A 27663-nucleotide genomic window follows, 5' to 3' on the forward strand; every position below is an offset into this window, starting at 1 on the left:
GTATAGTTCTTGGTCTCTATTGCACTTGACCAAACCATCTAAGTATACTTTCCGTCATCTTATTACCAATTGGTACTATTCTTAAATTCCTTAAAACACATTCATTTCTAATTCTATCCTTCATCATCTTACCATTCATCCATCTAAACATCCTCATTTCAGCTACACATCTTATAAACATGTTCCCCTCTAGTAACGTTACATGTAGTAGAGATATTGACTGAATGTATGAAAAATCATGTCCATCTAAATTACAAGGTAAATGAATAGTATAATTCTGTTTACTACATTCATGTCCATCAAAATTACATTGTAAATGAATATTAAACTTCTGTTACTGAATTATCTATATAGAATTCATCATCAAACGTGAACGGACTGATGTGTATAATTGCTTCTATCGCCTGTATGCATACAACCATGTAATTTCAACATTATATGGAATTGTAAAGCACCATCAGAAAATAAATAAATGAATAGAGCTAGAAGCAAATGGACCATTTACATGAGAACCCACCGACTAATTTATAGCATAATCATACAAATTACTTTTGCTGATAAGCACAAGCATTCCTTTATTGTTGGAAAACTAGGCATTACATAGTCACAGGGTTCCTCTCATTTGATTGGGAAAGAGCGCGCTGAGTTGGTTCAGGTACTCAACAGGAATCCAGAAAGTGTCGAAAAGCCAGACAGAATATCTAATCAACCGGGACTTCAACCTCCATCTTCAGACCTGTATTGCCAAGAATCTGAAAAAGAGGTGATGCAATAATGTAAGTGGTTCTATTATTCAAATGAATAAACACTTAAAACAGTTGAAAGCTAGTAAATCTCAAGTTGGTTTTCTTAGGAAAGCATGAACAATCTACTCTCTTTAGTGGGTTGTACTCTTGCAATGGTTCGTGCGTCTGGAGCTTTATGTGACTGATGTGTACCAATCAAATTGAATGGGGGAATTTTAAAAGATAGCTATAAGACCAGCCATGCTTTATGGGACAGAATGTTGGGCAGTTAAGAGGCAACATGTTTGTAGGATGAGTGTAGCTGAAATGAGGATGTTGAGATGGATGAGTGGCAAGACGGGGAAGGATAGAATTAGAAATGGATGCATTCAAAGGAATGTAGGAGGAGAAGCAATAGGTATTAAGATGAGGGAGAGTAGACTTAAATGATTTGGTCATGTGCAATGGAGACCCAAAACTGTGCCGGTTAGAAAGAGTGAGTCGATTCAAGTGGAAGGCTCTAAAAGGGCAAGTGGAAGGCCCCAAAGGACATGGGGGGAACGTAGTAAGAGCTAAGAAAAGACTTGATTGACCTATGGTCTACTAAAGTTATGGCTTTTGAATGAGTGGAATGACAAAACAGGATCCATGTAGCCAACCCCAATTAGTTGAGATAAGGTTTAGATGATGACGACGACGACGACGGTGGCGACGATGATTCTTGCTATAGTTCAATAAATTTAAAATCGTAGATACTCATCTACAAAGCACATGGTATGCATGTACGAACCATCCAAATTGTGGGCCCCAACGTGGATGGAGAGCATAGCATGAAATCACACTAATTGGGCAATCCAAGGGTATTTTGCATCTTAATCTGATAGAACCAATCAGGGGATTGTAGTTGAGTCATCTTTTGAGAAGTTCAATTCAGTAGAAGGTGTCAGGTGTTTTGTTGCAACAGTAGACCTTTGAGAGGGAAGGAGGTCAAATTTGAGAATGGAAAGGATAAGGATATCAGTTATGTTTGAACCATAGCAGCTTCTCATTGAACTTCATTTATTTGTTGGACTGATCTAAATCATGCCTTCTTGGAGCATGTGTTATGAAGGTAGACATCTAGATAATATTATGATCTGCAGTACTATAGGCATATGGCTCAAAACCAAGCTTTGAACCTAGACTTGGTCAGTCACTAGGTCGAGTCAACACAGGAATCAACAGATCAAACTGGAAACTCAAGAATATGATTTTTAATTTAGAGAAACATAGAAAAGGGAGGTTTCGTTCTTCCTCTTCTTCTTCTTCAACATTCAACATCAAGCTTAGGAGTTTCAACACCGGGTCCTTACTCTTACTCGGGTGGTAGACTCTCAGGAGTTTCAACACCGGGTCAAGGGTTCGAGTACCCATAGGTGGTGAAATTCCACTACGGCGTGCGTGTGTAGGGTGTGTGCGTGTGTGTAAAAAAAAAAAAGCTTAGGACTGGGATTTGGGTTTGTAACTTATTTTCTTAGTTTTTGATGTTATGAATGGAATGCCCTTAGGCTGTAGTTTTACTTGAAAAAAAAAAAGAAAGAAAGAAAGAAAGAAAACAAGGAAAAAAAAAAAGAAATTTATGCTTAGAAACAATTTCTGTTAACACATCTTTGAACTTGAAATAAGAGAAGTTCCTTCTATCATGTATCTTTCTGGTGCACAGGTGCGAAATGGCACTTGTAAACTGATGCCGGAAGGGAAGACACCGATCACCAACATAGGGCCAAGAGGAGGCCCCACTTTGCAGACGTATGAATAAAAGGCATTAAGCCCTTGTGTTTGGACCTTATGGTCCCAAGTATCATCTAATATGCCTAAGGGAAATAATATTTTCATTTTTGGGACAGTTGGGACCATAGAGACCAACTATTGGGCATAAGCCCCCCACAGTCATGTGGACTTCCTCTAGAAAAATTAGGTTTCTTCTTATCGTTTCTAGAGAACTTGCTCTCCAAGCAGGTATAGTTTAAGGCTTAGTTTCCTATTTTATTTAAGAGACTAAAAAGGCTAAATCATTTTTAGTATAATTTCTTGAGAACAAGCTTAGTTTCCAGATGGAAGGTACAATACCTTAACAAAATCATCCAATGATAAAGAGGTATCCGTTGTGAAACCAGCTTCCTCCAATACATGGCTCAAGACTTGCTAAAAAACAACAACAACAACAACAACAACAACAAGGGCATGATGATATACAAAGATAAACTGAAAAGATGTGAAACCACCAACCTTGTCCATGAGCACATATGTACAAAGATATAACTACCATACAAGTGTAGATGCAAAACCAAAGGAACATTTAAAAATGCAGCCTAACCTATTGCCTGAGGTTAATAAAATCAACAATGCTAAAAAAATGAACAGGAAAGGAAAAACATGAAACCTAAGTGCAGCTCTGGAAGTAGGGACACCCATCTATGCCAAAATTTCTAAACAACATTTTCCAAAGTATCTTGCTTTCCTGTTGTTTAAAATAGCTAGGACAAGGCTACGAAGACAACAAAGACGATGATGATGATCTTGATTTCCCATTTTCTTCCACAAGTTACTAGGAAATAAGAAAGCTATCCAAAGCAGTTATGATGTAACGAAGGGAAATGCCCCATCTAGGAATTCAATTGTAAGGCTTTTCTCTTTTAGTGGAAGAACAATGCTAAGGCAATGGAAGAACAATGCTAAGGCTTCAACAAGGGCTATAAGAATAAGATACTGGATTGATAATATTGAAAAGAAATGTTTCCATGGCATCAGGTCCTCCTACAAGATTTACAGTGCCACAACAAAATCAAGAGAGAAACTATACCGCTCCTTGCTTCACAGACATGATCATCAATACATTTTTCAGGAAACAAGTACCCATTATCTGTTCTTACATAGTCTAACCAACTTAGAGTAGTGCTGTCTTGAAATTAATTATGATACAGTTTTGAGACAAATATGGCCTGTTTGGATTTGATGTGCAATTAATTATGATATGCTTTTGACGCAAATATGGCCTGTTTGGATGGGAGTGATCCAATTGAATCAGATAGGACAGGACATGATTTTGATAGGGACATCTCGCGCACATGCACGCCACGCCCCCCCCCCCCCTACACACACACACATACGTAAGGAGGAGGACCCCATCGTCGATCTAGATCGATGATGACATTTAGGGAGGACCTCCTAGCCAGAGGACTGCGTTTTAGTCCCTTGGAGTGGACCTGATCGTCATGTGAATCCCGCCATGGGTTCTCATGATCGTGGCCCACTATTCTAAACGATCTAGTATTTTGAAGTTTTTTTTTTTTTGTTATTAGGAACATCATGGATGGTTTAGATTGCTTTGATTAGTTGTTATTTGTGGTTACTTCATCTATAAGTAATAGGTTGCGTACATGACACGAGTTTTGGGGTATAGAGTTTTATTATAAATAGACACCCCTTGTAGTTTTTTATTTTCATTGATGATTGAATAAAATTTCTACGTTTTCTTGCTCCTCTTCGAGTTGTGAAAATCCAATTGGGTGCAAAACCCTCCCTTCTTCGAAGGGCTAACTACCGTGGTGCGAAGCCCCACCCATCCCGATTCGCCCCCATCTCCTACCATCAATATCCACCCTCTCCTACGACCAACCAATCATCAAATCCATCATCCTTTCGCAGCGATTCTCCCCCTACAGGAGGGCTGAAACTTCGGCGGAGTACCGTGATCAAACCGATCATCCGTTTAGCCTGAACCTTGGAGGGAAGGTGGCCCACCCCTGGCAGATTAGGGCCAAGCTGGCCTTTTTCTGATTTGTGAGCCCCACACACGTGCGGGCCACCACCAGCCACGTGCGTCAGGCGGGTTAGCTGTCTACACGTGCGGAATCGGTTCCAGGTTCTCTCTTTCGTCTCTTTCGCTCTTCTCTCACCTGATTTCCATAACCCTAACCCTAGATTGTCCTAAATCCCTATTTCCATGCCCTTTTTAAACCCTATGGTTTCCCGAATTAAAATCCGTGAATCCCTTGGATTGGAGAAATATTTTTGTGCATGTATGGATGAATTTACTCTTCTTTGAGTATTGTTTGGTCTATAATTTTAATTGATCCAACCTTAGCATGTGTAGGCCTGGACCCGCATAGTTCCCCTTGATTGAGTGCTTGACTTTATGTGGGATGTGAAATTTTGTGTGATTGTTTTGAACTAGTATGATCTAAAGCCTAGAATTTTTGCATATCATGTTTAAAATTTCATGTCCTGCATCAAATTTGGTATCAAAGCTTAGGGTTCTTGTATGGGAATGCATTGCATGTTTAGGGATTAGTTTGTTTATGTCCATTATGCATTAAGTCTCATCATATAGAGCTGTTTAGAGGTCTATAATTCCTGATATAAGCTGCTGATATTTCTGTTATCAGAAACTTAGTAATTCACATTGCTGAATTTTCTACTATCAGAAAATCCCCAAATCTCTTTGTTGGATTTTCTGTTGACAGATTCTTTGGGCTGATAGGTTAATGGAAATTGAGTAGTATTGTGTCGTTTCCCCCATATAGAGTCCTATAGGAGCATTTAGTCCCGTCTAGGCGCATATAGTTGTATTAGAAGGTCCCCAAGTTGAGTTAGTAGTTGTATGCTCACACGTATGGGTCGTGACTTTAGCTTGCACCCTACACTAAACATGAAGCAATTGCAAGAATTAATGAACAAAATGACCCAACAGTTTGAGTCTTTGGGTAAGCGCTTGGAACAACGTATTGACCAACGCTTTGAATAGCTTGATGTGCGCATTACTCAACTAGACCTCCGCTAGGGCAAACCCCACCATTGGGGAAGATGCCCAATCTCAGGCAGGTGGTGAGGAGGATAGACCAAGGAATAAAGGTGGTCAACGAATCGGTTATTGGCGCGCACCTGTGCATCCACCCTGTGAGGGACATCAAGACCACTATGACCCTGATGTGCAACTTCTCAAAGGAGTTAGAGTAGATGCCCTCACATTTGATGGTCACTTGGACCCTAAAACTTTTCTAGATTGGTTGGCAGACATAGACCACTATTTTGAGTGGTACGACATATACGGCCTTGTGGCTAGAGAGAGTGCACCAGAGGCTAGTGTAGAGTTACCCATTGAGGCCATTCCGGTAGTGGATGAGTTTCGTGATGTCTTTCCTGATGATCTACCGGATGAGTTCCCCCCTATGAGGGATATACAACACACCAGGACGTGGGGCACCGTACTACTCATAGCTAAGTTTGCGTTTAATAGTTCTGTCGATAGGTCCACAGGTGTAAGTCCTTTTGAAGTCATTACTGGTTATAAACCTAGGAAACTTATTTATCTTGTTCCTATGTCACTGTCCCATGGGTCATCAGAGTCTGCAGAGTCTTTTGCGCATCACATTCACTCATTGCATCAAGAAATCAGGCGAAAGATTACTACTAGTAATGAACATTATAAAATTTTTGCAGACCAACATAAACGATTCAAGGAATTCAATGTAGGGGACTCTGTAATGATTCGCATCAGGCCAGAGCGGTACCCTTAGGGAGTCGTTCATAAATTACATACGCATAGTGCTAGACCATTCAAAATTATAAAACGAAACGGTCTCGATGCGTATGTGGTATATCTTCCACATTCCATGAGAATCAGTTTCACATTCAATGTGGAGGATCTAGTTACAAGAGGACCACTGATACATTGTCCGGCCTTTCACCTAACCATCATGATTTCCCAGACCTTTCCCTTGATCCATGGCCCCCTCCCGACCTATCTTCCTAACCTCTACCTTCTATGTTTACCCTTCCCACACCCAGAGAGGAGATAGAGGATATTCTGGACCATCAGATAGTATCGACGTCGGATGACAGATTTCAAAAGTTCTTGGTCAAGTGGAAGTCACGACCATCTTCAGACAGTACGTGGCTCATTGAGGAGGAACTTTAGAGACTTGATCCTGACATCTCGGAGCGATTCAGGAGTTTTGTTTTGCCAGTGGCGAAACCTTTGCAACTGGGGAGAATTGATGGGGACATTTCGCGCACATGCACGCCCCCCCCCCCCCCCCGCACGTACTTAAGGAGGAGGAGGAGCCCACCGTCAATCTGGATCGATGCTGACGTCCAGGGAGGACCTCCTAACTAGAGGACTGCGTTTTAGTCCTTTGGAGTGGACCCGATCGTCATGTGAATCCCACCATGGGTTCTCATGATCGTGGCCCACTATTCTAAACAATCTAGTACTTTGATTTTTGGTTTTTTTGTTATTAGGAACATAATGGATGGTCTAGATTGTTTTGACTAGTTGTTATTTGTGGTTACTTCATCTCTAAGTAATAGGTTGCGCACATGTCGTGAGTTTTGGGGTATAGGGTTTTATTATAAATAGATACCTCTTGTAGGTTTTTTTTCATTGATGATTGAATAAAATATTTGCATTTTCTTGCTCCTCTCCAAGTTGTGAAAATCCAATTGGGTGCGAAACTCTCCCTTCTTCGAAGGGCTAACTATCGTGGTGCAAAGCCATACCCATCCCGATTCGCCTCCATCTCCTACCATCAATATCCACCCTCTCCTACGACCAACCAATCATCAAATCCATCATACTTTTGCAGCAATTCCCCCCTACAACAGAATTTCGGAATCTGGCCCTGTAGGAAGGCTAAAACTTTGGCGGAGCACCGTGATCAAACCAATCGTCCGTTTAGCCTGAAACTTGGAGGGAAGGTGGCCCACCCCTGGCCGACCAAGACCAAGCTGGCCTTTTTCTGATTTGTGGGCCCCACATACGTGCGGGCCACCACCAGTGCACGTGCGTCAGGCGGGTTAGCTGTCCACATGTGCGGAATCGGTTCCAGGTTCTCTTTCCTCTCTTTCGCTCTTCTCTCACCTGATTTCCCTAACCCTAACCTTAGATTGTCCTAAATCCCTATTTCCATGCCCTTTTTAAACCCTAGGGTTCCTTGAATTGAAATCCATGAATCCCTTGGATTGGAAAAATATTTTTGTGCATGTGTGGATGAATTTACTCTTCTTTGAGTTTTGTTTGGTCTATAATTTTAATTGATCCAACCTTAATATGTGTAGGCTTGGACTCGCATAGATTCCCCTTGATTGAGTGCTTGACTTTATGTAGGATGTGGAATTTTGTGTGATTGTTTTGAACTAGCATGATCTAAAGCCTGGAATTTTTGCATATCATGTTTAAAATTTCATGTCCTGCATCAGATTTATTGTCTAATTGGTCTGCGGGGCCCACCGGTCCATTTGGATGGCCCATCCAATAGTCCAACTGACCTGTGAGGCCAACGGGTCAATCAGATGGCTGGATATACTTTACAGTAGGACAATGGGACCAATAATTCCAACGGTATTGTCTTTTGGACCATATACCAATTGGGTATTTCACTTTTTGGGACTTCTACATAACCAATGAGCTCTTTTGCTTTCTATGCAGTAGATATATTTAGATTTTTGTGAGAGCCCAATTTTCTAGCTTAATTTTCATATTTTGTTAACCTTTTTATTGAAAGTTGAGACAAAATAGGTAAGTTCTTTATGTGGGACAATAGTCTTTACCATAGGCTTCTTTTATTGTAGGGAGGACTTAATATCTTGATTATAAAGCCATGTATATGGATTATTAGAGAGAGATTATGATGATTTTTTGAATGAATAAAATAAGATTTTCTTGTATCCTAAAGGGATTGAAAACTCTAGAAGCCTGATTTTGGAGTCCTTCGGTGTGATTCCATAAGGCCTCTTGCATAAAGTGATTTTCTTAATTTTTTACTGTGATTGGATTGATCGGAGATGCATTGGAGCATTTAGAGGTGAAATCAAGAATCAATAATTGGTACATAACTGGATCCTTGTGTTCAAGTTCAATTTGATCTTTGGTGCATCATTAAGGGCCCGTTTGGATTCTACCAAATAAGTAGCTTTTTTTAAAAACTCACGTAAGTTAATAAGTTACTTTCTTAAATAAGTTAGTTTAGTTATTAAACTTAAATAAGTAGCTTTTTAGAAAAAGTAACTTATTTTCATAAGTTATTTTTTTCTTTTCAACTTTGAAAAGTAACTTATTTCCTTCATTTTCATTGGTGACAGAGCAACCTGAGAAATTATTTAAGGGAATATGCTCTCTGTGGCAATGAACCCCTTGTAAGTTCATGAGAATGGAAAATCATCCAATGAATGGGTAGATGATCTAGTGGGCCAGACATGATGATGGACCATATTGAGGTGGCCACACATGATGGACAATCCACATTAAATGTCCGCCCCTAATGATGAATGACCCACATCCAAGGCAAGCCCCACATGATGGGCAACCCACATTGAAGGTGAGGCCCACATGATGGGCAACCCACATCAAAGGTGGGCTCCACATGATGGGCAATTAATAATGGTGGGCCCCACATGATGGATAATTAATAATGGTGGGCCCCACATGATGGACAATTCACGTCAAAGGTTGGCCCAATGATGAGTGGCCCATATCCAAGGCAGGTCCCACATGATGGATGACCCACATTGGAGGTGGGCCCATATGATGGATGGTCCACATCAAAGGTGGGCGCCACATGATGGGCGATGGATATTGAAGATGAGCCCCACATGATGGATGACTAACATCAAATGTGGGCCTTATCTAATGAACTGTGCACATTAAAGGTTGGCCCCCTAATAATGAATGGCCCACAACCAAGGCGGGCCTTGCATGATGGACGACCCACATCAAAGGTGGGGCCCACACAATGAATGATTCACGTCAAAGGTTGGCCCCACATGATGGATGGTGGATGTGAGGGGGGCCAAACAAAATTTCGGATAATTACTTATGATGTTGGAAACCAAATATGCTTTTCTACTTTGTGGATGATAAGTATGTTGTCTACCAAACATACTTATCTGTTGATTAAGTAAAAACCAAGTAGCACCAATAGGTAATAAGATAAATAGGGGGGTACACGGGTTGGGCCGAGTCGAACTGGCCTCAGCCCGTCTAGGCCCGAACCCGGCTTGGCCTAGTCACTGGGCCAACGTCTCCAGCCCGAACTCGGCTCGGCAGTAATCGGATGAGTTTGGGCCGAATTCGGGCTAGTTTCGAACCTTCGAGTTCGGGCCAGTTTCGAACCTGAGTTTGGGCCAGTTTCGAACCTTCGAGTTCGAGCCAGTTTTGAACTTTACGGCAAGTTTATGGGAAGGGCTTTGGTAGGTAATCCACGTCCCATTACAATTTACAAGTTCATGAGAGAGAGGATATATTATAATTTTACTACATTTACTACATTTGACAAAGCATAAAATAAAACATTTTATACAAACTGAATACAGTCATACACTATTAACTACTGTCGAGGAGATTCATCTGAGCCCGTGCTGCTATATAAATCTTCATATACGTACTCATTCACCTCTCCCTCTTCAGAAGGTGGAGATAGCTTTTTATCGCCCTCCTCTTGTATAGTTTGAATTAGATTTTTCAAACTATTTTTGTGAGAAGATTTATACGTAGTTCCCAACGTCCTGTAAAACGCACCCAGACTGGAGAGAAACTTAGCTGAATTCTTACTATTTTTCTTTTTACCCGTGCAGCTTGAACCTGCTTCGACATCATGTGGTCTTGGAGGACATCGCTGATGTGTAGAAGCCTCTTCCATACTGCGCTTTAAGGCGAGTTGAAATTGTTCTTCTTCCAATGCTAATAATTTAGCTTCCTTCTCTGCCTCAGAAAGTTTGGATTGGGGAGTGGAAGCTTTTTTGTTTGAATCAAGAACTGCTTGGAAAAGAACTTGGATTTCTTTTGAGGCTTTAGGACACGGTTTTGCATCTCCACCCCGACAGGATAAGTGTAATCTGAGCCGATTAGTTTTGTTAACAAACTTGGCTCCACACAAATTACACAAAATCTTGAACTTTCCAGACTTTGGAGAATGGACTAAGGAACCATAGTCCCAAACGTTAACCGATGGTTCGCTTGAAGACATATCAACATATTGTATTGGAAAAGTATTTTAGGCTTTTTAACAATAATGAAATATCAACATAAGATAAAAGCAATTTATGGATTAAAAAATAATAAAAGTCAACATAACTGATAAATAAAAATAAAACTCAGCAAATAGATGTAAAAATGCATTGCGTAGCTTGCATAACATCTATCAACATAACAGATAAATAAAAATAAAAGTCAGCAAATAGATGTAGAAATGCATTGCGCAGCTTGCATAACATCCATCAACATAATAGATAAATAAAAATAAAAGTCAAAAGAGTACCTATTACAACATTTGCAAATTCAAATAAACTAACAAGATCATAACATCCATCCCAAACATCCATCATATTGCTGTTGTTTCATGTGTTGCGGCTTCATTCACATTCTCCTCATCTTCCTCATCAAGATCACCTCCTAGACTCGGACGTAACCAATCTTGTGTACAAATTAATGCTTCTACTGTATCTGGTGCAAGGGAACTTCTAGTCTTGCTCACGACCCCGCTCCCTGTGCTAAACGCAGATTCCGATGCCACTGTTGAAATAGGAATTGATAAAATATCTCGTGCCATCGTCGATAGTGTAAGATATTTTCCTTCACTAACTCGCAATTTCCACCACTCCAAAACATCAAACTCTGAATCCTGCCGTAGTACGACCGACTCTTTGAGATACATGTCTAACTCTGATTCTTTCGTGTCTGTGTCTGTATTTTCTTTTGCAAAGAAAGACATGAAATCAACATCGTCGAAGCTTGAAGTAACTTACGATCTAACTTCAGAAGCACTTGGTGTGGACACTGTGGTTATGTATGCGTTGTACAATGCTTCGATTGCGTCACGAACCTTCGAGGTTTCAGATATTGCCTTTTCAGTAGGATAAATTCTCGTGAAGATGTACTTAACATAACTCATTTTGCGCCGAGGATCAAGAACAACAGCTAAGGACATTATCAGATGACAATCATCCCAGTACTTATCGAACTTCATTTGCATACCACCTGTCATGATTTGGAGAAAAAATGGACCGTCATCAGTAGCTTTCTTCAGGGCATCCTTGATCCTCCACACAGATGGAAGAAACATATTTGCTGTAGGAAACTTATTGCCAGAAAATATTTTCGTACATTCATAAAAAACCTTCAAAAATTTATGAACTTCTTTCGCTTTGCTCCAATCATCATCAGTAGGCAACCAAGCATATGTTCTATCATGCGCTGCATATTCTGGAAAGGCATGTTCCAATTCTAGAGCTGAATCCAAATCTCAAAAGTGGAATTCCAACGCATGCATACATCTAGCTTCAACATTTTTGGAGACGTAAAATTCAAACGTTAGACGATGTCATTCCATATACTCAATCTTGACAGCGAGCCTCTTATGTACTTCACACTCTCCCTCACATTTTCTTTAGTTTGGTCAATTGATCTCAACCGTTCTTGTACAATTAAGTTGAAAATGTGTGCACAACACCGAACATGAAATATTTTTCCCTCAAAAAATAAATTGTCGGTTGCCTTGAACTGGTTACGTAAGAATTGTATGACACTGTCATTTGTTGAAGCATTATCTAAAGTTAATGAACTGACTTTTTTTTCAATGCCCCAATCTCGTAGACAGTTGTAAATGCAATCTGAAATAACCAGATCGGAATAGGGAGGTGAAAGGTGGCGAAAGTTCAATATTCTCTTGTAGAGTTTCCATTTTTCATTAACATAGTGTGCAGTCAATGAAATGTAACCCTTTCTTTGATTTTGCGCCGTCCACATATCAGAGTCAAACTTACCCTTGAAACCGAATCTAAAACTGCTTTCCGCTTCATTTTCTCACTGGCATACATCTTCATGTACTCGCTCTTCACAGTAACACGGGAGACCTTCTCAAACTGAGGATTAAGGTATTTACTGTATCCCATAAATATTTCACTCTCTACCATCTTAAATGGCTGCTCATCAATGATAATAAGCTTTGCAAACTACTCCTTCAGTTTTCCTTTTTCAAACTTATGAGTGGTAAGTGTACCTTCAGAAGCAGATCCTTCGGACTTTGTAAACGATAACAATTGTTGGCCTGAACGTGGAAGTCTAGGTCTCCTTGCACAGCTTTGTCTATGTCTGTTTAAATGAGACGTCGACCCCCCGACACTTTTGGTATATAGACTTTTGCAGTGCATACATCTGATCTTGGGGACATTGTTAACTACTACTTCTTCAAAATCATCCCAGACAGCTGACTGTTTCTTTCCTTTGTTTGCAGCTGAAGACCCCTCTCCCTCAACAACAAGTGGTGAGGTGGCTGACGCACCGGCACCGGTACTAGGGTTAGGTGGGACTTCATCATCACTAGCTATATCTAAAGATATGAAACAATTTCATTTATCCTTTTACCTTAGTAAAGAATTTCCTAAGCGGATAAATTAGTTACCCATTCAATGCTGCATAGATAGTAATGCTTTCATTATTTAATTTAAATGCTACGCCAAAATTTCGGCAGCATCTCCCCTTATCTCTCCAGAATATATTAATCTTGGATTTGATTCATACGTCAACTATCCACACAAAGTATGGATATTTGATGAGGAAGTAAATGTAAGAAATATATCTAGAGAGAATTAGGAGAGACGAACCGAAACAAGCATGTGCATTTAAATTAGAATAAATGAAAACATTAATATCTATCCAATATTGAATTGTCCAAAAAGGGACAATTTGAGAATTTCTATGCATCCATGAACACACTCAATCTATGTCTAGCAACATAGAAATCCTCAAATGGGTAACTGATTATCCTATACTACAACAAAAATATAAAAAATAATTAAATCAGTTACCCATTCAATGTTGAATAGATAGTAATGCTTTCATTATTTAATTTAAATGTCACGCCAAAATTTCGGCAGCATCTCCCCTTATCTCTCCAGAATATATTAATCTTGGATTTGATTCACACGTCAACTATCTACACAAAGTGTGGATATTTGATGAGGAAGTAAATGGAAGAAATATATCCAGAGAGAATTAGGAGAGACGAACCGAAACAAGTATGCGTATTTAAATTAGAATAAATGAAAACATTACTATCTATCCAACATTGAACTATCCAAAAAGGGACAATTTGAGAATTTCTATACATCCATGAACACACTCAATCTATGTCTGACAATATAGAAATCCTCAAATGGGCAACTGATTATCCTATACTACAACAATAAGAACAAAAAAAATAAAAATATATCTAATAGGCAATTGGTATAAGCATAGATTAAGACTAACTAACAAAAACAGAAAACATTTGTGATAAAATATTCCATGTGGAGCTTTCTAGTATATACTATATACTCATACATGAAGTCCTATTTAAAAGCAAAAGGAAGCCAAGCTAAAGGCATATCAACTTATCTGAATTATCTCAAACCTGTAATAAAAGATAATAATCAAATAATAGTGTCTAAATTATAGTAGAACTAAACATTTACTAACCTTATGGACGGTGTCTACAGTTGTACAGTGTGTAGAAACCACACAGTTTTATAGAAGTCCAAAAGGTTACCATTACCATCCAATTGGTATAGAGGATCTTAAATAGCAACCGACATGTATATAAACACCAAGATCATATCAATTCGCACTAGAAATTTTTGAAACAGTAAAAACAGGCTCCATAACTCTTTTGTTTAATTTTGTTTCAAATAGAGAAAAAACTCATCTAAAACCATGACAAGGTACTAGAAATTTTCTCATAAAAAATAGTGTTGTCTGTGGGATGCACCATACTTGTGTTGGCATGGGCCGTGATTTCCAACTGGTCCGGCTTGGCCAGTTAGGAGGCATCCAATTCAAATGAAGGACAATGTGAACAACAGGGTACTAATAATAACCAAACAACCAATGTGGCATGCCCAATTAGACCATGCATCCATGATTCAATTTTAACTTAACCACCACTAACATGGAGGACAAATGTGAACTAAGGGGTATCAGTGCTCTCATTCTTATATCATGTGGAACTAGTTGTATCATAAGGCTATGGTAAAACTATTGTATTGGATCCTTCCCTATATACCACTAGTTGGATTATAGCCTTACCATGCAATTAGTTTCTATTGACATGTTAGACCATCCAAACATCTGTCTGGACTATTAATTTATTCTAGCCAAGTCTTTGCAGGTAATGATGTAAGAATCACATCGATAAGAAGATCCCAAGCATCCAAGCAACAACATACAAAACAATCCATATATGTATAGGTCCAAGCATAAATTTGAATTGTCTATTCAATGAAACCTGCTTTGGATTGCTTGTACTTCTAAAGAAATACTTTTGTTAGATGATACTAGCCATTCAATCTGTGGCTTCTAAAATGGGTGGTTACAACAAAGATGACCAGCATTTTGAGGTCAAATATCATCCAAACAGTGTGATATTTTTGTAGTGGCTGCCAATAGTTGGCTAGAAGACACGCCAACACATGCACACAGGCACTAGTCAACAACATGCACGTTGCATGAATGCAACGTCCAACTTGATGAGAACATGTTTGCAAAGGGAAAAACTTACCATAAAATCTAACTAAACACTATAATACACGTTGCCAGAAGAGAGTGAGAATATGAGACTACTAGAATAGCTGCTACTAGACTAGTAGATATCAATATTTGTGGTTTGATCTTTGTGAAAGAAAAAAAAAATTGTATCTTAAAAAAAAAAAATTATTATTTTCAAATTGGTTACGTTAGTTTTGATATCAAAGCCAGCTCCATTCCTTAGGATTTGTTTGCCTTTCTTTCCCTTCTTTATTTCCCAATTCTTCCCCATCATCACAGCCAAATTTTTCCCCAAAACCCCAATATCCCCTAATTCACTAGCCATAGATTTACAAATTTCCCCAACTTCCTTCACACAAAGACGTAATTTAGCAACTTAACAATAATATCATATAAAGAACTCCATGAGACCCAATATAATTCTATTATGAAAAAAATTCACACCAAAATAGCAACTAGAACAAAGAACGATTGAAGCTCTTCTCTACCCAAATAAAACCCACTTCAGATTTTCCATAAAAATCATGAGCACGCAGTTGTTCAGAGCATAAACACCAAAAAGAGAGAGATTTGGAATTCACACTGAAAGAGAGAGAGAGAAATCATACTCGTTGCAGTTGGACGGAAAGACGAGCGAGCTCTGCTGGATGGACGGCGAGAAGAGTAGAGAGGCGGAGGTCCTCTGGTGGTTGGACGGACGGACGAGCAGAGAGAGGCGGATGGCCTCTGGTGGTCGGACGGACAGACGAGCAGAGAGAGGCGGACGGCCTCTGGTGGTCAGACGAGCAGAGAGAGGCGGACAGCCTCTGGTGGTCGGACGAGCAGAGAGAGGCGGATGGCCTCTGCTTGTCGGACGATCAGAGAGAGGCGGACGACCTCTTTTGGTCGGACGAGAGCGAGAGAGAGAGAGCTTAGAGAGGTGGAGAGAGAGAGAGAGAGAGAGAGAGAGAGAGAGAGAGAGAGATTTGGTGGGGTTGGGCAGGGAGAGAGTGAGCAGGGGAGAGGGTTTGGTGGGGATAGCTGGGGTCGGGCGTTTTCTCAAAAGGGAAAGGGGAAAGCGACCTAGGGTTTTTTTAAAAGGGGTATATATAGTATGGCGAGTCGGGACGGGTCGGGCCGAGTCGGGACGGGTCGAGTCGGGTTTCGGACCGAGTCGGGCCGAACTTGGACGTATCCGAACTCAGCCTGAACTTAGTTTCGGGCTGCAAAAACTAGCCCGTCCTGACCCGAACTCAATTCGGGGTCGGGCCGAGTCGAGTTTTTTTGGGCCGAGTCGAGCAAGTTAACTGGGCTAGCCCGGTTTGTATACACCCCTAAAGATAAGGGAAAGTAGACTTCAATGGTTTGGCCATGTGCAAGGGAGACCACGAACTATGTCAGTAAGAAGAGAGTAGGTACAAGTTGAAGGCTCTAAAAGCACAAGCGAGGAAAGCCAAAGGGATGTGGGTGGAGGTAGTAAGAAAAGACTCGATGACCTATGGCCTAATTGAAGTTATGGCGCTTGATAGAGTGGAATGGTGGAAAAGGATTCATGTAGCTGACCCCCAATTACTTGGGATAAGGCTTAGATGATGACAACAACGATGTGTGCATGATATGGTGTAGAGAGAATATCGAAGAAAATACAGCTATAAAGATTGGTAAAAACAAAATGTGGGAAACAAGAAACATACTCATAAAGTTAAAGCTAATATACATTGGTCATTTGGTGCATCGATATGATGGAAGGAATTCTTAATTCCAAAAATAAACGTATCTTATTTGATCATATACCAATCATCCTTGACTTTACATCAACATAAAAAAAAAAGAAAGAAGAAAAAAATAAATCATATGTGGTTTTATGGCTACACTCTTCCCAAATAAAGACTCCCTTTAAAAGTAATTTAAGTCAAATTACACAATTGGATCCTTAATTACCTATTTTACTGAACCAACAACTTGTAAAGCCATGGATCCCTGTAACCAATACTTGAAAGAATCTTTACTTCTTCTCCTCCTCCTTCTTCTCTAGTCTAACCAACAAAGTATTTCGTAATGGTAATGGTGGCCGTATGGCTACCACCGTTACTATTACAATAGAGGTCGAAACAGCCATTATGGTCTCTCATTTTTTTTTTATTTTAAAAAGAGGAAAAAACCTGTATTGTCCTTGATCGGAATGGACTGTTACAACTGTAATGGCCATTACGGGTTCATTACGGATTGTTTCTTCTGTAACAACCGTTACAACCCTGTAACACATAACAATGAATATTGTTACCATTACACTATGGCCATAAGAGCTGTTACGTAACTGTTTTGCATACCTTGCTAACCAAATTATAAAATGTTCCACTTGTAGAACCCAGTACAACAATACTAGACTTCTAGATCTTTTTTTAAAGGGTAAACTAGAAATTATTGCTAAAACCAAAAATAAGAATACAAGATGTTAATCCAGCCAAAAATTTGGCAAAAAAAGGAAAATAAAGAAAAAAGAAAAAAAGAAAAGAAAAAAGAAGAAGAAGCATCATGACCCCTAACAGAAAACACGATGCACCATCTAATCAGCTCTGAAATTGAACACCACAACTGGTTGCCTCGATGCTCCTTGCTTTGACTACATGTCCACTACATCATCGGCATCTCTGCCAACATAGGAGAACACTATCTGGTTACCTCTACATAAATCCCACACCTCTAGCATATCTGCCACTTGCTACAGACATTTTCTCAAGATCGCCTATCCAATCAAGTTTCTGGAGTCACATTCCATAATGGCCGGGAGGAAGCTAAATCTGACCAACATCTTAAACACCTTGCAATATTGCTGCAGTGTTTGCAAAGTTGGAGTTCCAAATTTCCACCGGCCATGGGAAAGATTCACAAATGATCCTTAATGCAACCTCCTATTCCATCAAATCCCAGATTCACATAAGAGCAACCGTTAAAATTCACTTTAAAGATGCCATCTGGGGGAGGCTTCCAGGAGATTTTGGTCACATTTGCAAAAGGATTCCACTGAAGGACTTCTTTGTAGTTTGCATCGAACAGCAAGCAGGGAACCACATCTAATGATGAATTCTCTCCATGCCACAGTTGCATGAACTAGAAGATCTTGTTATTCATATAACTGACTCAGGATTTATTGCTCCTGAAGCTCCACTTGTTACTCTCTAACCAGATTACCCACATCATGGTAAGGCATGCCATTTTCCAAAGATGTCTACCAGCAGAACCCCAAGCTTGAGAAAACTAGCCACTTACCAAATCCAAAATGAATTTAGTAAGACCAAACTCATCCCAAATTCCTACAGAAATAAAGACCACACATGATAGGCAACTGGACATTTGATGATGAGGTGTTCACCGTTTCTTCATTGCAGCAACACATCACACATCCATTGGGTATTGCCATGCCCCTTTTCTTGATACTATCAATCGTTAAGACCTTACCCAGGCAAGCTATCCAAGCAGAAGCCTTAACCTTCATCGGGCTAACCACATTCCACAACCCATAGAATGGGATCTGACTAGATGACTCTCTACCCAACAATTCTTTAGCCGTAGATCTGATTGAATATGACCACTCTGATTCAAGGGTCCATTATTCTCTTACATTGAGCCTCCCGGGGATCAATTGCTAAGGAGCCCAAGAATTCTTGACAACAATGATATCTCTTCGTATTTAAGATTGTGTCTGAATATAGACCCCCATACGACTTCGCCTCCAACTCTGGCATAGAATTCCTGAACCACACCTCCTCTATTCCTAGCTATAACATACAAGTCTTCAAAATTATTCCTCAAAATGGAATCCCCATAGACTGGTCTTCCTAGAATCTGATGATAGTCCCATTACCAACTTTGAACCGCATAAATCCACAACAGAACTGGCTGGCCCAAGAAATTGCCCACCATATAGCAGAACCCTTTCTTCTTGATGCCTCCTAAATATCCCACCCATTCGCAGACAGCCCATATTTAATTATAAGGAATCTCCTCAGAAGGGATTCTTCGCCTGAACCCAATCTCCACCACCATTTGTTGCACAGAGAAATATTCACCGATTTCATATCGCCAATTCCCAACCTGCCACTTTCTGCAGGTTTGCAAACTTGCTCCCTAGCAACTAAATGAAATTTGTGCTGATCTTCACTAATGTTTCAAAAAATTCATCCGTATAAATTCAATCTTGGAGATAACATTGCGGGACATCTCAGGATAGACATACGTTAAACTGACATATTAGAAAGGACTGCCTTAATGAGAGTTATTCTGCCCTCAGACGGTAGCAACATACCTTTCCAAGAAGCCAACCTGCTTTGAATCCTTTCAATCATTCTGTCACAGTGAGTCAGTGACCGACTCCGCTTCTCAGAACTACAGGAATACCCAGGTAGTTACTATTCTCTGTAGGCACCCTGCATATCACATCACGAGCAATCTCTTTTAATAAGGCCCCATCCAAATTAATGGCAGAGATAATGCTCTTGGAAACATTTACCCACAGGCCAGAAACTATTTCAAGGCATGTAAGAATGTCTCTAAGATTTTTGGCTTCTTGAATAGATCTGTCTTCAAAAAGCATGATGTCATCTGCATACTGAACGTGCCTCATCTTCTCTCCACTAAGATGTATCCCCTTTATCAACCCCATATTGGCAGCTCTATGGATGAGTTTGCATAGAGCCTCTCCCACTATGAGAAACAAGTGAGGCGATAGAGGATCCCCCTGCCCGAGGCCTCTTTCACTCTTAAAGAAACCTTTCTGAGCTTTATCGACTAGAACCAAGAACTAAGGAGACAGGACACACACTTTCATCCACCTATTCCATCTAGACCCAAAGCCCATCTGCTGAAGTAGATAGAGGAGAAAAGCCCAATTTACACTATCATAGGCTTTTTCAATATCTATCTTCAACGAGAAACATTTACCTCCATTTCTAGAGACTCATCCACTTGTTCAGTGGCAATGAATGGACTGTCTATCACAGATTTACCCACAAAAAACGCGCTTTGGGTATCCAAGTTGATCAACACGTTGGCCTTTGGCATCCTTCTGGACAGAGCTTTAGCAATTATCTTATAGACACCACCAACCAAACTAATAGGCCTGTAGTTCGATGCCACTTCCAGTCTCCTTCCTGGGGATAAGAGCAATGAAAGAGCACCAATTGGCTCAATTGTAGCATCATTTTCATAGAAATCACGAAATACCGCTATCAGATCATCTTTAATAATATTCCAACATACCTAGTAAAATCTGACAGGGAACCCATCAGGTCCCGGAGCCTTATCATCTTTGTCACCCAATATTGCTAACTTTACTTCTTCCTCATTGAACTCCTGTTCCAGCATCTATGCCTGTGACTGGGATATTTCGTCGAACTGGACACCTTCAGGCTTCAAGAGTACGCTTCCTCGAAAATTCTTCTGCAAATGCATTCTGGGAATGTTTCACAAAGCAGCCACTGACCTCCTCAACAGAAGAAAGGAAAAGGTTTCCTTTCTGCACCGAGGATATGTAATTTTCTCTTCGTCTTGCATTAGACATTCTGTGGAAATATACTGAATTATTCTCACTTTCCTTCGTTCATTTCTTTTGCAACAGTTGCTTCTGTGAATTTCCTCCCTTCTTAGCGTGGCTTCCAATTCCTCTGCTAATTTTTCTTTTCAGAGCAGATCTCTCAGCTGAAAGCATTCCCTGATCCCCTTTCTCCTGCTCAATCTGTAGCACATGAGCATGTAAAGAAGATTTCTGCTCTGCAATGTTGCCAAACTCTGCCTTGCTCCGAGCTTTCAATTTTCCCTTCAACACCCAGAGCTTACCGCCGAACTTGCCCTGCCCTGCCTTGGATACCAGCCCCATTCCACCATTGTTCAATAAGACGGGAGAAGTGGGGATGATCTATCCACATGATTTAAAACCTGAATGGTTTAGGATCCAGGATTCAAACTTGGAGGACAAGCACAACAGATTGTGAGTACATCCTTCTCGGCAAGGCCCAAAGATTAGGCTCCGGGAATAACTCCTCCCAAGATGCTGATATCAGAAAATGATTAAGACAACACATAACAGGATTTTATTGATAGGTCGTTCATGTAAATTTGGTTCCATGCATAGGTATATTAATCAGTTCCATATTCTCCATGAATTGGTTAAACCCTGACCAATGTTGTCATGTGTAATCGCATGAGTGATTATGCTTATGCGATCACATAATCGCATATGTGACCGCCGCATATGCCATTAGTGTCCAACGGTTAGAAATCTGACCATTGGACATTTGACTCTTTTTTTTTTTCCCCAAAAAACTTCATTTTGCCAATAAAAAGGCACTTCTAATTTTCAATTACAATTTACTATTTAGTTAACATCAAGTCATTTCTTCATGTCTTCTTCCCAATCTTCTTCTTTGAAACCCAAGTCCAACGACCCGGTCTTTCTAGGAGAGGACCTAACATGGACCCAAGTAGAAGATGCTGCATTTGGATCGGCACTTGGAGAAGGTTCTTCAACTCAAAGGCGGAGAAGAGGGGTAAGAAGTAACACGAGGCTTAGTAGCAATCAAGGCCAAAGAACATGAGAATGAGATTGAAGAGATACAAGAAGAAGATGATCAACATGATCAACCATTAGATGTAGATGAGCAACTAGTGCGAACCGATGATGAAGAAACAAAAGAAGATGAAGTATATGTCGAAGATGGAGATAATTCCGACGATAATTGTGATGATGTGCCACAATGGGAGAGGGAAGGATGTATATAGATATAGTTGTATAAGTTGCAACTTTGTAAATGGTATTGTAATTTTGTAAGTTGTAAGTTATAACTTACGGTTGTAAACTGGAAATTGTAATTGTAAACTGTAAATTGTAGAGTCGTTTTAAATTTTTTTTTTTTTTTACTATTAGTTTGTAGTTTGTACCATTTATACATCAAGTGAAGTAACTCATCAAGTTATCAATAAAATTTCTATATTTTTAATAAATTGCTATTTGTTATTTGTTACTTGTTGGTGACTTAGTGTAAGTGTGTACTTTTTGATTGTTACTTAAATAACTTAGATGGTCTAAAAGTCATTTAAATGTAATGTAATCATTTAGTAATTAACAAATTACAAAATTTATAATGAAATACAAAAAAAAAAAAAAACAAATTGGATCACTTGTATTAATTACACAAACTTTTTCCTAAATTTTTTGATATATATATATATATATATATATATTTAAATGAAAAAAAAAGAAGAAGTTGGGCGATCACTTACGCCAATTTGTTATCAAAAGTTCTACTTCTAGCAATGCCACTTTGTGATCGAAAGTTCTACTTCTGCAATTTTGTTCCTTTCCATTCGACCAAAAACCCCACAGCAAATACAGTTTCCAAAGGTCTTTCCATGGATGCCCCAATTCTAGGTATGTAAGTATTAGTGATCAAGCGGGCTGACTCAAACCATATCAAAATGAGCAAGGGAACTCCACCTAACCCCAACAAAAGGAGCAATGGATAATATAGTGTAACATCGATTATGCATTATTCAAAACATAGAATACAAGCATTTGTAGTGATCATCATTCTGCTCCTTAATGGTTTATGATAAGCACCTTATTTAAGTTGACCAAGTGAAAGGCACAGCCATCAGGCTCAGCGGACCTTGATATGATCAGATCCTAGCAGTAGGAACTTCCATCTTTCTGTTTCACCATCATTAAGATGCTTATAGAATGAATTGACCATAATGTAAAACCATCTAGCATCCAACACCACTTGTATTGGACAAAGGAACTGAATTGTGGAGTAGCTTCTTCATCTTAGAGAGCTCTACATATGCATGGGTCCCAAATCACCACTCCCCGAACCACCAAGCAGCATTGTGTAACCATCACATCCCTCTCTGTGGATAAACTGAACAGTGATCCCAAGTCTGAACAAAGAGGTCTATTTCTGCATCAAAGATCCTTCCAGAAACAAACCCAAGAGACATCCTCTACTTCAAAATGAACACCTTTAGAGGACTTCTCCAGATAAAATCTCTTTGAAACCTAAGCAATTTTACGATGCTAGTCAGGCGTTTGAATAATAACGTGAAATAATTGGAATACTTCTAAGAGCTGTTTTTCAGAGGCTGAAGTAGCCACCAAACACTAGGTATCTGCTAAACAAAACTACCCATATTTTCCATGAGTTACAACCAAATTTAGAGGCTTCCATTCGATAACACCCAGTGGCAACATACAAGCGCAATATATTACAGGAAAAGATGATGCAAATTGACCTCCTAAATTTTTTAATGAAAGACTTTTGTTGTATACAAAATGGGAGGTAAAATGGAAGAAAAAAATAATCAAATAAAATAGAAATGTTACCTCTCTTTGCTTCTCAGACATGAACGAGCCTGTCAAATCTCGCAACACCTCCAATATATCTTTGAAAGTCACCTTCCCATTACAATCCGAGTCATATACTTTGAAGATGACTGAAAAAGAATGAAAGTTAAATGGTTGATAACATCAAACAGGAAACAACATCCCCAAAGCACTGATTAAAAATTGCAAATTGGCTGATATTGTAAAATCATGTGCCATATTTTTAACTAATACCTCAAGTAGGGTTAGCGTGACACTACATAGCACCACACCTTCAGTAAGCATGACATTACACCATGCATATTTAGCATCACTCCCAATAGAATTGAGATCGCCAAAAATTTAGAGGATCTCCTCCTAGCAAGCATCTCTTTTTTCTCATTTCATTTTTGTAACTACCAATTGAGAAGACTATAAAACCCTTACACTCCTATGTAATTAGTATTTCCAACACTTTAAAGGCTTTCCTAACTTATCCATAACTTATCCATAAGTTTAGTAAACCCCTAACTTATCCATAAGTTTCTATAAGTTTAGTAAACCACTGACTTGTAGCTTACCTTTCTTACTAAATTAGGATAGATATAGTTGCTACTTTCGACCAAAATTCTGAACAATGTGACCCTATGATCTGAATCCAAATTAAATGAGAAGTGGATAGGATAAATGTGGTCAGTCAGGGAACAGAATGTTCATAGGATGAGCATGGCAGAAATGAGGATGTTGAATTGGATGCGTGGTAAGACAAGCAAGGAGAGATATAGGAATGAATGCATTCAAGCCAAATTAGGATTAGCAGCAATAGGTAATATGATAGGGGAAGTAGAGTTAGATGGTTTGGCCATGTGCAACAGAGACCAACAACTGCACCAGTTAAAGGTGGGTCTGTTCAAGTTGAAGGCTCTAAAAGGGCAATGTTAAGGTCCAAAAGGACATGGGTGGAGGTAGTAAGAACGACTGAGGCCCTATGGTTTAATTGAGGACATGGTCCATTATAGAGTGGAATGGCATCACGGAATTCGTATAGCTGACCCCAATTAGTTGGGATAAGGCTTTGATGATGATGATGATGACGACGACGATGATGAATAGGATGTAATGTACCCAAAAGTTGTAGTGATTGTTGCAGAAAATTCTTCCCAACAAACTCCGTGCAGCAGTGGAAATTACAAGAATAGATGAAGGACTTTTGAATGAACTTCAAACAGTCTTTCACGGCATCACAACTCTACAAAGAATCACTCTTCTAAAGAATCCAATCATTGGAAGCATAAAAACTGAGTTCTCTCTCAAATAGTTCTTAAAAATCACACCATACGTGTAGTATATGTATGTATCTATAGTGTTGCTAATAACTTTCCAAACTCTAATTCCTAATTCAAGCTTCTTATTGAATAAGTGTCAGTAAACAAATCGAGAACTAACTACTCGCTTGGTTAAAAATAGGAAAGTAACTTTGCCCATATGTTTGAGGAGTCTATAAATGGGGAAAAATTCATGGTCAAGGTTAGACCACCCTACGTTCAATTTTCTGTTGAAGGCTTGCATGAGGACTGAAGGCTGACAGGAAGGCCACAAAGTCTTTGAAGTTCAAGCCATCAACCATTCTAAGCAGCCTCTGCAAAGAAATATACTGGCCATTAAATAAGAGAACATATGAGATGAAGCCAGAAACTAGAAAAGAGCACAGTGAACATATGAAATCTGTCCTTCGGAGAAGTGAAGAATCAGCCGTTGAAGATGTGTGTGTGTGTATAGCTAAAGTTTAGAGGAAACATAATGATAATGGAGTAATTTCTTGGCCAAATTAATGGTATATGCAGGATCCACTTTTTAATGCTCCAATTGTTCATATAGATTCACCATATTTTATGTATGATCCCAAAAATCACCCATCAGATGATCCAAATCCAATTTGGCCCCTGTTAAATGTGGACAATTGCTTGTAATTGCCCATTTCCATCAGATGGCTAAGATTATCTGGCATGGACATACTAGGCATGTTCTATCCCATGATGGGTTGATTCTATCAGAGGCTTAGGTTGCAGAAAGGTGGGCTACTGTACCAATTTTTGGCATTGTTTCCTTTGATTGAGCATCATGTACATTCAAGAAAAGAACATGATTGACTGTATGTATGGCTACAATATGATAAAACTAAAAGTGGAAAGATTCTACTAGCTATGCTGTGAACACAGCAGCCCCTGAACAGCATCTCATAGCTGGGTCTATCCAAGTGCCACGTCAATCAGGCCAGCCGCATCTCCTCACATGTTTCGTTTCTTTAAATATGATTACCCACGACAGGTTACTTGAGTCTGACATGAGGCAAGGCAGAAAACTGCTCCTGCCCGCAATTTTTTGATAAGCATCATCATGGTCCAATGAAAGATTAAGAGAAAAGTGGCAAAAATGACAAACCTCTGCAACATGCTGAATAAGTTAAAAAAATAAATTATATTACGATGTTAAGGCAAGCTAGCTGGTGCCTTTTATTTTTCTGGGCCCACCATCTGGTAATGTAAACCATTCATCTAGTAGAACCCATCATGGATGAGTCATGGCCAAAATTCCCTCCATCAGAGAACCCTTTCCATCTGTTTGGTGGCTCACAAAATGGATGGTTACAATCAACAGTTCACACTAAAAGAGAAAAACATGGGCCCGATTGATCTGTTAGGAGTTAGAATCATCCAACAATGGGGATTTTCACAGCATGCCCCATCCACATGAGGCCCACCAGGCTGTTCTGGGCAGCCAAACATTATATATCGTGTTCTTCAAAATGCATCATGTTTCATCAATCAAAGTTGGGAAATTGACAACCATCTACAAAATCTTTTCGAATTTAAGCTGAAAATTTTATATTATATTTCAAAGTCACTACTGATCATAAGTACATGCTATATGTAAAGCTGTGTGGATGCAAAACCATACTGAATTGTGAAAAATCAATTATATGAAGAGGAAATGACCAAATTGAAATGATTTTTCATTGTATTTAAAATTAGGAAGTAGCCCTTCAATGGAAATTTACTTCTCATGCAAGCCCAATCATCACACCTTTCGGTTGATTCTAGGCATTTGATAGGAAGTGAGTCTTGTGGGAAAACCACAGCGGTTTAAACAATCTCAGGCAACCGTTCACATTCAATTAAGAGAGTTCATCCAAGCACTTAGTTTAAGAGAATTCTTATGTGTGTCATGTGTACACATGCAGGTATGCGCTGTATTAGCACTTCTATACAAATGTATAATTGAAAGAAATATGAAAACATATCAGAGGACTGTCTAGTACCTGAGACAGAGGATTGACGGCAAATTCAGGAACAGACAAGAACTCATCTGCAGATATAAAACCTTTCGCACTTCGATCGAGTTGACAAAATCTCTGATACAACGACACAATTTCTTGCTGCGAAACTGAATTTACCACCCAGAAGAACTGAATTAACTTTGTATTTACAAAACAAGAGACAGACAATGATAGAAGAGAAATGTTAAGGCAGTTTGCTCCTTCCGCCCCACCACGTGATGATCAAGACCGTTCATCTAGAAGGTCCCACCATAAATCAAGCACATGGCAAATATCTCTTCGCAGTAGATCTTCCACTCCATAGAAAGGCAAGCTAGTAGCAACCATCCCGAAAAGCAGTTTCCAACGTTGTATGGACGGTAAAAATCTCCAATTCAGGAGATTTTCGACATTGGACCCATCAATGGTGGGATATTCAATATGAACGGTCCAGATCATCACCTGGTAGGGCAGAAGTGAGGAAATTCCTTAACAGTATCTACACTGGCCCACCAGATGGACGGTTGTAGTTACCATCCGTACATCCAATGGATCAGAGAAAGAGGGAGAGAGATTAAACATACAGAGATTGTCGCAGTGTTCTTGAACTTCTTCGATATCGTACTGAGTCAGCATCGACGACGCGTTCCCCATTTCTCTCTATTATCTAATAATGGAAGAGAGATTTCTCTCTTTTATCTAATAATGAGAGAGAGAGAGAGAGGGAGAG

General features: G+C 39.5%; 1 protein-coding gene across 2 annotated transcripts; it reads right to left on the reverse strand.

The window, feature by feature from the left end:
• Nucleotides 1-263: 263 nt before the first annotated feature.
• On the reverse strand, nucleotides 264-27663 carry LOC131254762 (uncharacterized). 2 transcript variants are annotated; one of them, XM_058255490.1, is made up of 6 exons: nucleotides 27518-27663; nucleotides 26937-27061; nucleotides 25160-25256; nucleotides 23639-23748; nucleotides 2835-2909; nucleotides 264-752 (listed from the first exon to the last, which is right to left on the reverse strand). In XM_058255490.1, the coding sequence occupies exons 1-6, from the start codon at nucleotides 27585-27587 to the stop codon at nucleotides 702-704; spliced, it is 528 nt and encodes a 175-aa protein (XP_058111473.1). In that variant the 5' UTR covers nucleotides 27588-27663; the 3' UTR covers nucleotides 264-701. The 2 variants fall into 2 exon arrangements, with proteins under 2 accessions (XP_058111473.1, XP_058111474.1); XM_058255491.1 differs by lacking the exon at nucleotides 2835-2909.

This window comes from Magnolia sinica, chromosome 9 (genome assembly GCF_029962835.1).
Source record: "Magnolia sinica isolate HGM2019 chromosome 9, MsV1, whole genome shotgun sequence".
In the NCBI taxonomy this organism is placed as follows: Eukaryota; Viridiplantae; Streptophyta; class Magnoliopsida; order Magnoliales; family Magnoliaceae; genus Magnolia; species Magnolia sinica.

Bases quoted from the DNA above. Each gene is read 5' to 3' on its own strand.
- LOC131254762 (XM_058255490.1), bottom strand. From the start codon at position 27,587: ATGGGGAACGCGTCGTCGATGCTGACTCAGTACGATATCGAAGAAGTT. The intron at 25,257-26,936 runs GTACTAGACAGT...ATTTCTTTGCAG, and splicing joins CCGTCAATCCTCTGTCTCAG to AGGCTGCTTAGAATGGTTGA. The intron at 2,910-23,638 runs GTAACATTTCTA...GTTGTTTTTTAG, and splicing joins TGTCTGAGAAGCAAAGAGAG to CAAGTCTTGAGCCATGTATT.